We start from the raw sequence: 15,169 nt of genomic DNA on the forward strand, positions 1-15,169 counted from the left end.
GACCTTTCACCATAGAGAAGACACAACGTTCCTAGAGCGGCCTCTCTTTCAATGGGCGCCGCCATTATCCCTCTACTTCCGGTTTCTCCCCCTCACTTCCGCCCGAGCGTCGAAGCCTTGCCCTGAGTCAAGATGGCGCCAACGGCGTCGAGAAAAGAGTCATTGTTCGGACGGGATTTAAGCCCCGCCCTATTTCAACTTCACTTCCGCTTCCTGTTTTTTTGGGCTGACCTCGGAAGGGAAAGCTGGGCGGGGCTGTGTTTTGGGTTTCGGGGGCGGCGGGGGGTCAAAGGGGAACCTCGGAGGAGCCATGAAGAAGTTCTTTCAAGAGATCAAGGCCGACTTGCAGTTCAAGAGCGCGGGACCCGGACAGAAGCTGAGCGAGGCGCCCAAGCAAGGGTCGGCTCCCTGTATCCATTGCTGTCGCTGTGTGTTGTGGGATGCTAAAGATACAGGATGGGGGCACCTGGCTTAAGGAGACCTATAGCTGTGGAAGGGACCTAGGGGTCCCAGGAGCCACAAGTGCCATGCGGCAGCTAACGAGGCCAATGCGATCCTTGGCTGCATCAATAGAAGTATAGTGTCTAGATCAAGGGAAGGAATAGTGGCACTCTGTTCTGCTCTGGTCAGGAATACTGTGTCCAGTTCTGGGAAACACAATTCAAAAAGGACGTTGAGAAACTGGAGCCATGTGTCCAAAGGAGGGAGACTAAAATGGTGAAGGGTCTGGAAACCATGAAGCCCTATGAGGAAAGACTCAGGGAGCTGGGGATGTTTAGCCTGGAGAAGAGAAGGTTACGAGGTGATATGATAGCCCTGTTTGAATACTTGAAGGGATGTCATATTGAGGAGGGAGCAAGCTTGTTTTCTGCTGCTCCAGAGACTAGGACCCAATGGAGCAATGGATGCAAGTTACAGGAAGAGGGATTCCACCTCAACATTAGGAGGACCTTCTTGAGAGTAAGGGCGCTTTGACAGTGGAATACACTCCTTCCTTGGAGTCTAGTGGAGTCTCCCTCCTTAGAGGTCTTTAAGCAGAGGCTGGATGGCCATCTGTCAATGGGGATGCTTTGATTGAGAGTTCCTGCATGGCAGAATAGGGTTGGACTGGATGGACCTTTGGGTCTCTTCCAACTCTATGATTCTAAGAGGAGGGTTGCCATGGCCTTCCCTTGAGGCTGAGAGAGTGTGACTTGCCCAAGAGGATACTAAGGGAGGTTTTTATCTCAAGGTTTGTTCAGAGGAGGGTTGCCATGGCCTTCCCTTGAGGCTGAGAGAGTGTGACTTGCCCAAGGGCCCCTCAGTAAGGTTTCAATTCCTGCTATACCTACATGTACACACACTCTACCTATACACACACATTATATACATAAATAATATATACATATATGTATGTATGCACACATATTAGTTCCATATTTATTTTCATGCATATATGTATCTATATGTTGTTGTGTGCCTTCAAGCCCTTTCCAACGTATGGCAACTTAGCTTATCCTGGGCTTTCTTGGCAAGATTTGTTCAGAGGAGGTTTGCCATTGCCATCCTCTGAGGCTGAGAGAGTGTCACTGGACCAAGTGGGTTTACATGGCTGAGCCAGGAATCAAACCCTTCCTCTGAGGCTGAGAGTATTATGCACACACAAGCATAGGGAAAAATATCCATATATATATATACACACACACACACACACATATACATACATACACACATACACCAAGACACACAATTTACCTACATCTTATGTGTATATGTGTGTGTATACATGTGTGTGTGCATATATATATAAATTATAGTTATAAAAGTATTATTATATTATATGTTATATATTATCTTGTATTTGGGGGTGTTGTCATTGCCATCCACTGAGGCTGAGAGAGTGTGACTTGCCTAAAGTTACCCAATGGGTTTCATGGCCAAGCAGGAATCAAACCCTGGTCTCCAGAGTCGTAGTCCATTGCTCAAACCACTATGCTATGCTCTCTCTCTCTCTCTCTCTCTATATATATATATATATATATATATATATTTATACACACACAATGGGTCCTTAGTATCCACTGGGGTTTGGTCCCCGGCCCTCACCATAGATAACCAAAATCCATGGATTTGACTTGAAGGCACACAACAGTAACAACAGCAAGAACACCAGAGCAGACGCTGTGAATCTCCCAGCAATTTTGGCCATTGCTTGTGCTGGCCAGGGATGCTGGGAGTTGCAATTCAGCAAGGCCTGGGGCACCCTACACTTCCCATCCCTGATTCCAGTCCAATATTGTTTGCGTTGACTAGCCTTCCAGGGTTATACTTAGTTCCAAGAGCTTCACTGGCTGCTGGTCTCTTTCCCAGCACAATTCACACAGCTAGATATGACCTATGAAACCCTACACACCTCAGACCGGGATTATCAGACAGACTGTATCTCCCCGGATGAGCTTTCATGGATCCCGAGGTCCACACAGGAGAGGTCCCTCTCTCAGTCCCACTGTCTTTGCATGTAGCATTTTACAGCGCATTGTTTGACTTTTAGAAAAACTATGTTAGCATGTACAAAAATCCATCAGTGATTTACATCTATGGTGCATTTTGAGCTGGCCAATGAAAGTATCACTGATGGATTTTTGTGTGCATTTGATGTTTTCTGTGTCAGCCTCTGCCGTTTTTAGCATCCACAATCGTTAAATTGGGTTTGAAGGGTGACTTTTTGTGTGCGTTTCATTGTAATCTTCTTAAGGCGTAAGCCGTTCTGAGTCTCAGTCTTGGGAAAGGGAGGGTATAAATAAAGTTAGCAGCAGCCACAACAACAACAACAACTGTTGTGCAGGTGTGGGAATCTTGTGGACAACAACTCCCATAGTCCTTCAGCCATAATGATGGTGGTTTCTGGGATCTCTTGTCCCAAACCCCTGTAGGTCCCAAGCTTTTTATCTCTGCTGCTGCCAAGCCCCTTTGTGATGCTGCCTTAGGTGCGTGTGTGTGTTGTGACACTGTGGGAGCAGAGGAGGCTGGGGTCAGGCCAACTCCATTGGCTTCCATGTTCCATCTTGGGTTGGCCAAATGGGTTAAATGCTCTGCTTCCCCGCTCCACTGGTACATGAACCCCCTTCACTACATCAATTTGTATTTGCTGCTGGGTACCACTTTGTGGCTTGTTTGGATTTTTGCCTCTATGAACAGGTTGGTAACTCAACTTGAGTGTTTGAGGTTGGCAGGAAAGTCCAGGACAGCCTTGCCTTCTCCTTTAATGTGTGTGTGTTTAATGGTCAAAGGTGTGGAAACCACCAAATCCTATGAAGAACAGCTTAAAGAGTTGGAGTTGTTAATCCTGGAGAAAAGAAGGTTAAGAAGGGACATGAGCGCTGAGTTTAAACATTTGAAGGGATGAAGAAGGAGCAAGCTTGTTTTCTGCTGCTCCAGAGACTAGGACATACAGCGACAGATTAAAACTAAAGAGGTTCCACCTCAACATTAGGAACTCTAGTTTGTTGGCCTGGCTATTGTATTTAATCCTTAATCTGGTTTTAAATTGGCTGGCTGTTTAATTCTGTTTTAAGATTGGGAGGGAGGGGTCGGGATAGGGCACTTTAATGTTGTTTTATATTTATATGTATTTTACTGTTATTGTTTATGCTGTGGCCTGCCTCGATCCACTGGAAAAGGCAGGCTAAAACAAATTATTATTATTATTATTATTATTATTATTATTATTATTATTATTACCACCTCAACATTAGGAGCAACTTCCTCACAATAAGGGCTAAAACGGTGCCTCAGAGACAGCACTGGGGTGTAGGAGTAAGGAATAAAGGAGTAAGAGGTTTTTACAGGAGTAGGAGTAACATTAAGAAAACTATGTCTTACACCAAAGTAGGACAAGGAGTAACCCCCAAATCACCACTACTCCCCAGCCCTGCTCAGAGAGTGGTGGGATCCCCTTCTTTGGGGGTTTTGAACAGCAGCTGGATGGCCATTTGCTAGGAGTGCTTTGACGGTGTATTCCTGCATGGCAGAATGGGGTTGCACTGGATGGCCCTTGGGTCTTCTCCAGCTCTGGGATTCTATTGACTTCCAGCCATTTCTATGGTGTTTTACATTTTAATGTTTGTAAAAGTAAATCATAAGGCTCTGTTACATATCAAGATGTTATTGCAGGAATAAGGAACTATACTGTAAAAGAGAAATCATGACTCATGAATTTCGGACCAACTCCATGATTCTGAGTTGCACATCAGTCCTTAGATCTGTGAAGTTGTGAAGACCTAGTCAGTTCCTGGAAAACTATACAAGAGAGGCAGGAAACATGTGAACCTTCTGGTGATGTTTGACTGCCATTGTCGCCCTGGTAAAGGTAGTGAAAGGTAGTGCCCCCCCCCCCTCCCAGCTAACAGAGGAGCTTCAAACTATGGGAGCAAACAAGGTTGTCTTTTGGAGTCTAGCAACATCTGGAAGGCTGCCATTACTCATCTCTAGTTTAAAGCGACCGTCTTTGACATGGCTTACTCGCCGTGTTTATCTGTCATGCATCCAAGCAGACAGCATTAGGCCAAGCCATGGGGAGGGGAAGCAGGTGTCTCAGGTGAGCTGGGACACTCATTGAGTGACCCTTGGGGCTGGGATCCGACTAAGCGGAGACCTGGTCTTTGGACCAGCATTCTGTCTCTGACTGTGGGACAAAGAATCATAAAAGCCTACCCAGTGCAGGAACTCCAGCTAGAGCATCCATGTTCTTTGAACATGGTTCTTCTGTTAATCCAGCTCAAAAGGTTGTTGTGAAGATACAGTAGGCTGTGGGGGAGAAGCATGTACACCAACTGGAGTTCCCTGAAAAGAAAGGCAGGATTAGAAGATAGTTAATAAATAAAGTCCTGGTTGCCGGTCTCATTGGTGCTTATGTTTTATTTGTTGGATCTCTTCGATGCTTGTCCTCAGCCCTTAAACATCTCTTTCTTGGCCCTGTGTCCTGAAACAGGGAAAGAGCACCCAAAGAGAAGCCCAAACCTGACCCTCCCAAGTGTCGCCAAGGACCAACCAATGAAGCACAGATGGCGGCAGCAGCAGCCCTGGCCCGGCTGGAACAGAAGCCAAAGCCTCGGGCCCTTTCATCCCAAGATGCCATCCGAAACCAAGGTAAGAGGAAAGGCTCGCTGCTTCAGAAGTTCCTTGCAGAGGGGGACCTCTGATACTAGGCAAATGGGCATTGCATTCCTTGCTAGCTTCATGCCAAATGTTTACAGTTGTCCAGTGGCATGCAAGAATTAATGTGCATTTTTTTATTTCTATAATTTATATGCTGCCTTTTTCCCAGAATGGGGGAAAGAACAGTGAAAAGTTTTGATTGGAATGTATTTTTTAATACTCAGGCCCTGGACGTCAAACCATACTATCTGGATCTCTTCTCCTAAGCAGATATTACTTTATTGTTATTATTGTTCTTTCTCTCCCTCTCCCCTTTCCTTTCCTCTTTTAGTGAAAAAAGAACTGGAGGCTGAAGCAGCTGCCAGTGAAAAGGGAGCATGTGTGGAGCAGAAGGTAGGCAGATAGTGTGAAGCAAAGAAGTACGGTCAACCCTGCTTATCTGCAGATTCAACCATGCACAGCTTGAAAATATTTTAAAATATATATATAAATGCCATGATTTTGACATGTAAGGGACATCATTTCACTGTGCCATTGTATTTAATGGCATTTGAACATCCACAGTTTTGGTATCCGTGGGAGGGTCCTGGAACCAAACCCCAGCAGATACCAAGAGTCCATTGTATAAACAGGGAAGCAGATGCTCTGTCTTCTACTTGCCACCCCTTCAGCTATCATATCATCTCTCAGTCTTCTCTTCTCCAAGCTAAATATACCTAGCTTCTGAAGTTGTGTGGTTTCTAAACCTTTGAGCGTTCTGATCGCCCTTCTCAGGCTCTGTTCCAGCTTGTCAATATCCTTTTTGAAATTCTGGTGCCCAGAACTGGACACAAGAATCCAGGTGACATCTGGCCAAAGCAAAACAGAGTGGTATTAATACTTCCCTTTATATGGACACTATACTCTTGTTTATATAATCTTAGATTTATTACAACACCTATATCCCACTCTATATCATATGATCTCAATGCACCGTATGAGGAAAGCAGTTTACCCAATAATATAAAACCATAGGAGTTGCAACTGCACCTTTTCTGCCTTAAAATATTGGGAAGGCTATGTGACAGGTTATACAGTAGAAATGCTTATTGCAGAGACATGGCGTACTCAGCCACAGGTGGGGAGCTATATCTCTGGAGAAGAGGCAGGCATCATTTAAGCCTGTTTGGGGTTGTCCCTGTGAAAAGACTAGCTGTAACCACAAAGAAGGAGCATTATGGGAACAAGAGGGGCAAATCTGTTTTAATTTTGGAACAAATAGAAATGAGCCCACCATGAAATTGTGTGTAATCTAATAAGGCAATGTCAATGCTTGCTGGTCAATTCTGACAACAGATATCACTGAACTGGAACTAAACTTCCTTAATAAAGGTTTACTGAGTTTTAATGACTAAAGCCTGAGTTCCCAAAATTGGTTCTGGTTGGATTTGACAATAAAGACCATACAGATGGAATTTTTCTCTTCTCCTTATCTCCCAAATGGACAGCTTCTCTCCAATTCTCTCTCTCCTTCCTTTCAGAGTTCCATGCCTGATGTTCAGGAGAACCCATCCATCTTGTCCGTCTCGGGAGTCTACTTCACCTGCCCCTTGACTGGGGTCACTGTCCGGAAAGACAAAAGAGATGCCCAGGTCAAAGAGGCCATTCTTAAGGTAAATCCACCTCCACCAAGTCCAGGAGAGGACCTCCTCTCTGCCTGGAATATTGCAGTAGCTGATCTTGTCTCACAGGGTTGGGGGTGTCTCTTCTCTTTCCCTAGCATGCCACCAAAGACCCCGTCGCTGCTTCCATCATGGAGATCCACACTTTCAACAGAGACCGGGAGAAGGTCAAGCTCGGCGTGGAGACCATTGCAAAGTAAGCATCACGTCTCAGCCATAGGAGAGGCTATCTGGTTCATCTAACTGTATCACTCTCCTCTTGGTCAGTTAAGGCTAAAGGCTTGTTGCTGAAAAGACAACCAAGAGGGTTGGTCACTAGTCATGGGAATGACCAGTGGCCCTGTTGGCTGGAGCATTCTGGAGTTGTAGTCCAAAAAATTAACCTTTTCAAGCTCTTCCAATGGGATAAAGAAGCTTGCCATGTCATTTCTTCCCTCCATCCCTGCCCAAAATATGCAGCTGCCGAAATTCAGTACACAGTCTTATGTGCCCATTTTTTCAGGAGGCAGAGGTCTCCATTGGATTTGGCCAGATTTCCATTCAGATGATCATGTCTGGACTTAGAGGTGTTCTGGCCTGAGGAAGAGTCTTAGGTAGTGTTGTCTTCCCTTGCAGGTACCTTGATAACATCCACCTCCACCCAGATGAAGAGAAATACCGGAAAATCAAGCTTCAGAACAAAGTGTTCCAGGTGGGTCTGATTCCAGGGTGGGCACCATTAAGAGGAACACCCCCTGAATACAGTGTTTATAAACAGTTTTCCCAACTATTGATCCTTACAGGTGATGATGTACTCCAGTTCCCATTATCCCCTGCCAGCATGGCCTGTAGGCAGTGATGATGGGAGCAGTAATTCCACAAGATCTGGGGGCTCTCAGTGTTGGGAAAGAATGTTTGGGATTCAGGCAAAATCATGAGAGTAAAGCCTGTTAGTGATAGTTGATTAGAATCTCTAGATGCATAGATACTCTACCTCTGAATATATGGGAGCAAAAACAGAGAAGAGTAACTGACTGGAAGTCAGAATGGTGCAATGTTTGAATGTTGGACAAGGATCTTGACAGACCAGGGTTCGAATCTCCACCCGGCCATGGAAACCTATGGGTGTCCTTTGGGCAAATCACACTCTCTCAGTATTAGAAGGAGGCAAAAGCAAATCCCCTCTGAACAAATCTACCCAAGAAAACCCCATAACAGTACTGCCTTAGGGTTGCAACAAGCTGGAAAGACCCTGAAGGCACACAACAACAACCTGTTCTGTCATCTTCCTTCTAGGAAAGGATCCACTGCCTGGAAGGGACACACAAATTTTTCGAGGCCGTTGGATTTGAAAAGTCTACCCGGCCAGTGCCAGGGCAAGGTAAGGCATTCTGTAGCACACAGGAGCTACAATCTGAGCAGTTTCTAAATTAGGTCTGGTGCCATAACAGACTATAAGTCCCAGGATTCAATAGGATGGAGCCATGATACTTGAAGTGGCGTCCAACTGCATTATTTCAGATTGGCTGCAGATTCAGCCGGCGACTGGTGCCTTCAGAGTATTTAGAAGATGGGGAAGGTGTACTATAGAGTATCCATCTCCCATCTTCTCTTCTCAGCCCAAAGTCAGTCAATAGCTCAGTCTTTTTTCGTCTCATTTGGAGTTTTTCTAGGATTCTGTGATTCTATAAATTCCAGACAATGTTTTTCATATGGTGGTGTGCTTCTTAGTGTTTGAACAGTACTTTTGGTGGTGGTGTTGTATGCCTTCAAGTCATTTCTGAGTTATGGACACCCTTAAGGTGAACCTATCCTGGGGTTTTCTTGGTGAGAGTTATTCAGAGGAGGTTTGCCATTGCCAACCCCTGAGGCTGAGAGCATCTGACTTGCCCAGGGTCACCCAGTGAGTTTCATAGCTGAGCAGGGAATTAAACCCTGGTCTCCAGAGTCATAGTCCAATGCTCAAACACTGTGCTATGCTAGCTCTCAGTGTTAGCTTATATTGTCCGCCACACAGCCAGGCATAAAGTAAAAGGAATACATGAAATGGATTAACGCATAAACCACGACAATAGATGGAGTGGTAAAATGCTGACTTTGTTCCCCTTCCAGAAGAGACCACAGAGGACGTCTATGTGTTGAAAGAGGAAGCTTTGGAGAAGCTGGATGACCTGAAGGAGTACAAGGAGAAGCTTTTGACTGGTGAACCTGTCCGGGCTCAGCTGGACCGCCAGCGCCGGATCTTCAAGCCTTCCCCTCAGGCCTCCCACTTTGAGCTGCCCAATGATTTCTTCAACCTGACAGCAGAGGAGTTGAAACGGGAGCAGAGGCTCCGGTGAGTGGCCTCTTGGCTGTGACAGAGAGAGCCTTCCTGGCATTGGGATGGTTCAGCTGCAAGATCCCAAGTTTAACCGTTCTTTTGTTGTGGGGCACTGCGTGCTTCTCTCTTTAAAATCTGTGTCCTTCTTGTAATATCGCCTGTATACTCCCTTCTCCTTCTTGTGTGCCTTCAAGTCATTTTTGGCTTATGATTGACCCTAAGGCAAACTGATCATGGAGATTTCGTGGCAAGTTTCTTCAGAGGAGGTTTGCCATTGCCATCCTCTGATGCTGAACAAGTGACTTGTCCAAGATCATCCAGTGCGTTTACATGACCAAGCGAAGATTCGAACCCCAGTCTCCAGAGTCATAGTCCAACACTCAAACTGCAACACCACGCTGGCTCTCCTATGAACTCCCTATGCATTTTTAAATTAAATCCCCTTGCTTAAGGGTGTCACCCCATGGGCCACTCACCCAATGGCAAGCCCAGGTAGCTCCATTTTCCTCTGCAGTTCCTCATAAAATGGTGCTGTATCCCTGTTGCCATTTTGAGCAGGACTGAAGAGAGAAACAGGAGCCTGGACCCTAGCCCTAGGGTGTTTGTGTGAGTGAGGCCATTTTTAACACATACTTTCACACATGGGCGAGGGGCTTTTATGTGGTGTGGGACACATTTCTCCCCCAAAGTCATGCCAGTTTTTTAATGGCCAAGTTAGAGAGGCCTTGGAGGGGCAGGTGAATGCCTTTGGGAGCTGCAAAAATGAGGCCCACCGGCGACATGCTGCCCATGGGAGTCACATTGCCCAACCTCATGTAAGTAATTCTGACCTGTGGACCCATGATCTATTGGCATCTGTTGTAAAATCATAGAGCAAAACCATCTGCTTGGTTTGCAAAAGGTCCCATTTGATGTAATCAAAACCTTTCCTCTTCTTCTTTTCCCCTGCTTTTCCCTTCCTCATTTGGTCTGTGGTGGTGTCCCATTGATGTCCCCATCAACCCTTTACCTCTGAAGGACAGAAGCTGTTGAGAAGGCCTCCATGCTAAGGACCAAAGCCATGCGGGAGAGAGAAGAACAGCGGGAGCTGAGGAAGTACAACTACACACTGTTGCGGGTCCGTTTTCCCGACGGGTACATCCTGCAAGGTGAGCGGAAAGGTTGTGAAGGTCTTGTGTTTCAGAGCGGAACCAGAGTGTGTCCATCACACTTTAGTGCTGGAAGCTGCCTTAGACAAAGCTTAGACATTCCCTTTCTCTGTATAGGTCTCATTAGTGGCATTTAAACTAATACCATGGCTGCTTAAAAGGGCATTTAAATTTTGAAGCACCCTGATACTTAAGGACATTGCAATCCTAATTACCTGGAAGACACTTAACTTTTAAATACCCTGGATCCTTAAAGAAAGTGAAACTTTAAATACCTTGAGTGCTTAAAGGAAGTTAAGATTGAAATATCTTGGGTGATAAATACCACAGATTTTTAAAGCCATCCACATTTTAAATACCTAGGATAGTTAAAGATATTGAAATGTTAAATAACCTAGACAGAACTGAATTGTGAGTTGCATGCCAGTGAACTGTGACGCTGGTATTTACTCCTTAGTGGGCTTGCATAGAAGCGAGTTGTACTTCTTGTCCTTAGTGACAAAATGTGCAAATCTAATCCCACTTCTTTGCTTTGGCCTTTTGTGCCTTCTTTTGGTTTCACCTCATGCCTTTAGCTCTGCCTAAATAAAAACCCTGGAATTTAGACCCTTGGCCGAAAAAAGTCTGCTAACTCTTAAAATAACATGGACATTCTAATTTTAAGGACTTTACATTTTAAATTTCCTGTATGCTAAGGAATTTAAAATTTAAATGCCAGGGATTCTCAAAGCCGTTTATACTTTAAATACCCAGGATGCTAACAGATCTTGACGCTTCTCAACAACTGTGCTATGGTTTGCTAACCCTTGCCTGCGTTGTCATTGTTGTTCTGGATGCAGGGACGTTCTACGCCCGAGAGCCCGTCTCAACGCTTTACCAGTTTGTGCGGGAGACTTTGCAGAACAACTGGCTGCCTTTTGAGCTGCTGGCCCCTGGAGGCCATAAACTGACCGACGAGAGCATGGCGCTCAATGAATGTGGGCTGGTGAGTGCGATGTGCCCCTTAAATGGACTTCCTGCAAGTGAAAATAAAGGGAATTGGGTTGAGTTCGGCAGTCTCATCCCACAGTGACTAGCTAGATGGCCTTATGGAAAGCCTACAAGAAGTTGTACTACTTCGTCATTCACCCCTTAGTATACAATCAGCCCTTTGTATCCATGGATTTTCCATCCATGTATTCAAGCATCCATGGTTTGAAACTAATTTAAAAATGTGTATATTCCAAACAGCAAACCTTCATTTTGCTAAACGAGGCACCATTTTACCATGCCCTTGTATTTAATGGGACTTGAGCATCCATGGATTTTGATATCTACAGGGTGTTTTGGAACCAAACCCTAGCAGATAACAAGGGCCCAGGGTACTGCCTGATATTGGGGTCTAATCTGGCAGCCATTACAAGCAGCCTTATACTTTATATACTTTTTAGCCTGGAGGAATTCTTGATGTCATTTTCAAGTCTCAGGGAGCCCTTGCATAAAAATGGGTTTATCTACAGTTCTAAACATAAAAGTCTGGCTGAGATTTTGCATCACAGATGTAGTTATGAATGTGTAACTACATAATAGTTACTACATGATAGCCTTAAGGGCTGAAGGCCGGGGTATAAATACCATAAATAAATAATGAGAGCCAGCATGGCACACTGATTTGAGCGTTGGAGTACAAATCTAGAGATCTTGAAGACGCGCACTTACACACACAACAGAACCCTATATACCCCAACTACCCATTTTCCTCTTCAGTCCTTCTCCAAAATCATCATGTGGCCCTTCCTGTCACCATTTTGAAAAGGCCTGCAGAGGGAAATGGAGGGATTTGAGCTTATGTGGCACGAGGTGTGTGGTGGGGAGGGAAAAATTGGGCCCATCAGCCCACCACTGATGGCCTTTGGAGTGAAAATTTCAAAGATACACTTAAATGTTTTTCTTTCCTGCTTCATTTTATAAAGGTGCCCTCTGCGCTTCTGACCTTTGTGTGGGACGCGGACGTCATGGCGGATATCAAAGCATCTGGGGGCGAGCGCATGGGAAGTGTGCTGAAGGCAGATCTCCTCTCGTCCGTGCAGATACTCTCCTGAAAATAAAAACAAACAAAGCCCAGCCCGGGTTGGACCCCGGCCGTCAGGCCTACTTCTCCCGTGCAGCAAAAGGAAGCCACCTCAGCGAGTCTTGTGATCTCTTTTGTCTTGTGAACACTAGATGGGGGGAAAGACTAGAGAACCTGCTTTTTTCGAGCGTTTGTCAATGAGCCAGAGCTTGAGAGCAGCCCTGGGGCAGAATAGTTGAGGCTGCTTTGCTCCTCTGTATCCGATCGAGGACCCAACCTGATTTCATGTGTGTCACAGGGCTATTTTTAAGAAGTGCTGCTTTTTCTATTTATGGGACACACAAAAGGTATTGTCTATGGTTTCCCTCAGAGGCTGTAATCTCAAAAATGAAGCTTTTTCTCTGAATAGATTTAACTACTTGCCCAAAGTGTCACAAAAAGTATGCCAGCGACATTCCCCAGCTGTCCTGAGTCTTGCTGCTTGGTGGCCCACAGAGCCGGGAACACTTCCTTTTTGCTTTTCCAAGCACTTTTGCACTCCTTTCTCCTAAACCAGGAGCCAAGGATGCTCCCAGTTTAGTTGTCTCCATTACAACCAGTCCAATAAGCTGTTAGCCTGATTAAAGGAAGTATTGCCAGATGGTCCCATATCCACAGAAGGCACTTTTTCTTCCTGATCAGCAGATAAAACATTGGTTTGCATCTGGCTACAGGAACACAGCCAGACCCTTGCAATGGCTCTCCTGTTCCATCACTATAACTCACTATTGTGTTGTGAAAGTCTCTCCCCCTACTATCCCATCCCTCTTGGAGAGAATTGGAGAAGCATCTTGCTCTGTCCCTGTAGCCAGATGCAAATCAAAGACATCCGCATTGAGATTTGCTAATGTCCTCCGTGGATAATGTCATTGGTTTGCAGTTTGAGACATAGCCAGATGCTTCTCCAGTTGCTCTCCACTAGCTTTAGACATTGCAAAGGGAGGAAGAGAATACCAACTTCTGCAAGAATACGTGTGCCAGTAAAAGGCGGACGTATGTGTATGTTGTTAACAGGATGCTGGACTTCAATTCCCATCAGCTCCAGTGAGGCTGGGCAGAGGGGGGTTGTAGTTCATCAAGAGCAGGCAGGGCAAAGGTTCTCTAATCCTGGTTCTCATACTGGAGGGACACTCTGACATACTTGTACAACCTCCATCCTTTTTGGTAATGCTCATGAACATGCTTGTGGGGCAGCATGTCCATGGTAGGACAATGGTGCAATAATGGATAAAAATGAATTTACTCTAGTGTTAATGATTGTAATAGACCAGCCATTTGTATTGTCTGGTACAGATGCAGGAGCAAAGGTCTACCTTTGCTTTTGAGAGACGCTAGAAACCCGCTTCCCAGGGATCTTCTGAAAAGACATGGTTAGCACACTGTCCCATCGTGTGGCAAGCAATTTAGGGGATTGTTTCTGTCTGCCAGCTTCTATAGCCACTAAGGGGGGGGGGACTAATACTATGCCCGTTTCTATGGCCTATATCTAATTCTTATTTCCATTTATTCAACAAGCTAATCTAGTTGAGCAGAGAACTTAGGGTTTAGGTCAGCGGTTCTGAAGCTGTGGGTCGCAATCCCTTTGGGAGTCGAACCCTTTTACAGGGGTTGCCTAAGACCATTGAAAAACATGTATTTCCAATGGTCTTAGGAGCTGAGACACTGCTCCTCTATCCGTTGTGGGTGACAGCATTAGGAAGGTTGAGAACCACTGGATTAGATTTTATTAAGTTTTAGAATGGCGTTATGGTTGAAGAAATCAACACTTTATTTTGGGTTTGGTTTGAGGCATTAAACCAATAGTTGACTCCCTACAGTCAGGAGAGGATGACACTTCCTACAATCCCTGACTACTAAAGCCTCCTTGTCTCTATAAATCATAAAGACTGGTAGTCTTGAAAAAAAGGGTTACTTTTTAATGGAAGTATTCCTTGAAGTTAACCATCACTGACAGGTTTATGAAATACCTCTGGAGAGCTTTTGCCTGACAGAAGCATGTCTGAACGCAAGTTGCTTGGGAAGACGCCTCCTTTAATCATGTCTTGTCTTTGTTGTCCTCTAGGCTGATGTATAAGCCTGGCTGGTGTGTATTTGGTTCTTAAACAACATGTTCTAATACAGGAAGGCTGTACAGTTATTGTTACTCAATTTTAAATTAAATTTAGCTACCGAAAGGGCTTGATGTCTTGTGTCTTGGAGGAGCAGGACTCCATCTCCAACGGCAAGCTGGGCCATTTGATGACTTAAAGGCTTCAGCAAAGAGTGAAGAACTCACTCCCTTCCTTTAAATACAATGTGATTACTTACAAAGAATCACACACCACAGGAGTTGTTCTCTTTTCATTATTAAATTAAAGTTCGTGGTATAGTTAAGGCCTGGAGGAGCTCAACTGTTGCCTTTTAGGTATTAAAAGCCAGGGAGTTGTCAATTTCAGCAGCCTGTCTCTTGTTATCTACTCCCATTCATAGAATTATGGAATCAGAGTTGCAAGAGACCCCAAGGGCCATCCAGTCCAACCCCATTCTGCCATGCAGGAACTCTCAATCAAAGCATCCCCATTGACAGATGGCCATCCAGCCTCTGTTTAAAGACCTCACGCTGCTCTTGGAATGCATAACAAAGCCCCATGAAATTGATGCATTCACCAGGCACTGATAAGTAACTTGAATGAACCTAAATACCCTGAAGGCAACTGATTCCATCTGATGTTGGAAGCTAAGTAGAATCAGGCCTGGTTAGTCCTTGGAAGAGAGACCACAATACAGTACCAGATTATTTCAGATGGAGGAAATGGCAAACCATTTCCAAGTATCCCTTACCTAAACAAGCTTTATG

The 15,169-nt window shown here is 45.1% G+C and overlaps 1 protein-coding gene across 2 annotated transcripts; it reads left to right on the forward strand.

Moving 5' to 3' along the window:
- The first annotated feature begins 235 nt into the window (after window positions 1-235).
- UBXN6 (UBX domain protein 6) lies at window positions 236-14,510 on the forward strand. 2 transcript variants are annotated; one of them, XM_042479721.1, is made up of 11 exons: window positions 236-399; window positions 4,970-5,127; window positions 5,468-5,529; window positions 6,657-6,788; window positions 6,896-6,993; window positions 7,413-7,488; window positions 8,073-8,157; window positions 8,889-9,111; window positions 10,114-10,244; window positions 11,084-11,229; window positions 12,197-14,510. In XM_042479721.1, the coding sequence occupies exons 1-11, from the start codon at window positions 311-313 to the stop codon at window positions 12,323-12,325; spliced, it is 1,329 nt and encodes a 442-aa protein (XP_042335655.1). In that variant the 5' UTR covers window positions 236-310; the 3' UTR covers window positions 12,326-14,510. The 2 variants fall into 2 exon arrangements, with proteins under 2 accessions (XP_042335655.1, XP_042335654.1); XM_042479720.1 differs by lacking the exon at window positions 236-399 and adding an exon at window positions 2,097-3,177.
- The last annotated feature ends 659 nt before the right edge of the window (window positions 14,511-15,169 follow it).

The sequence above is a fragment of the Sceloporus undulatus genome, chromosome 7 (assembly GCF_019175285.1).
Source record: "Sceloporus undulatus isolate JIND9_A2432 ecotype Alabama chromosome 7, SceUnd_v1.1, whole genome shotgun sequence".
NCBI classification, from domain to species: Eukaryota; Metazoa; Chordata; class Lepidosauria; order Squamata; family Phrynosomatidae; genus Sceloporus; species Sceloporus undulatus.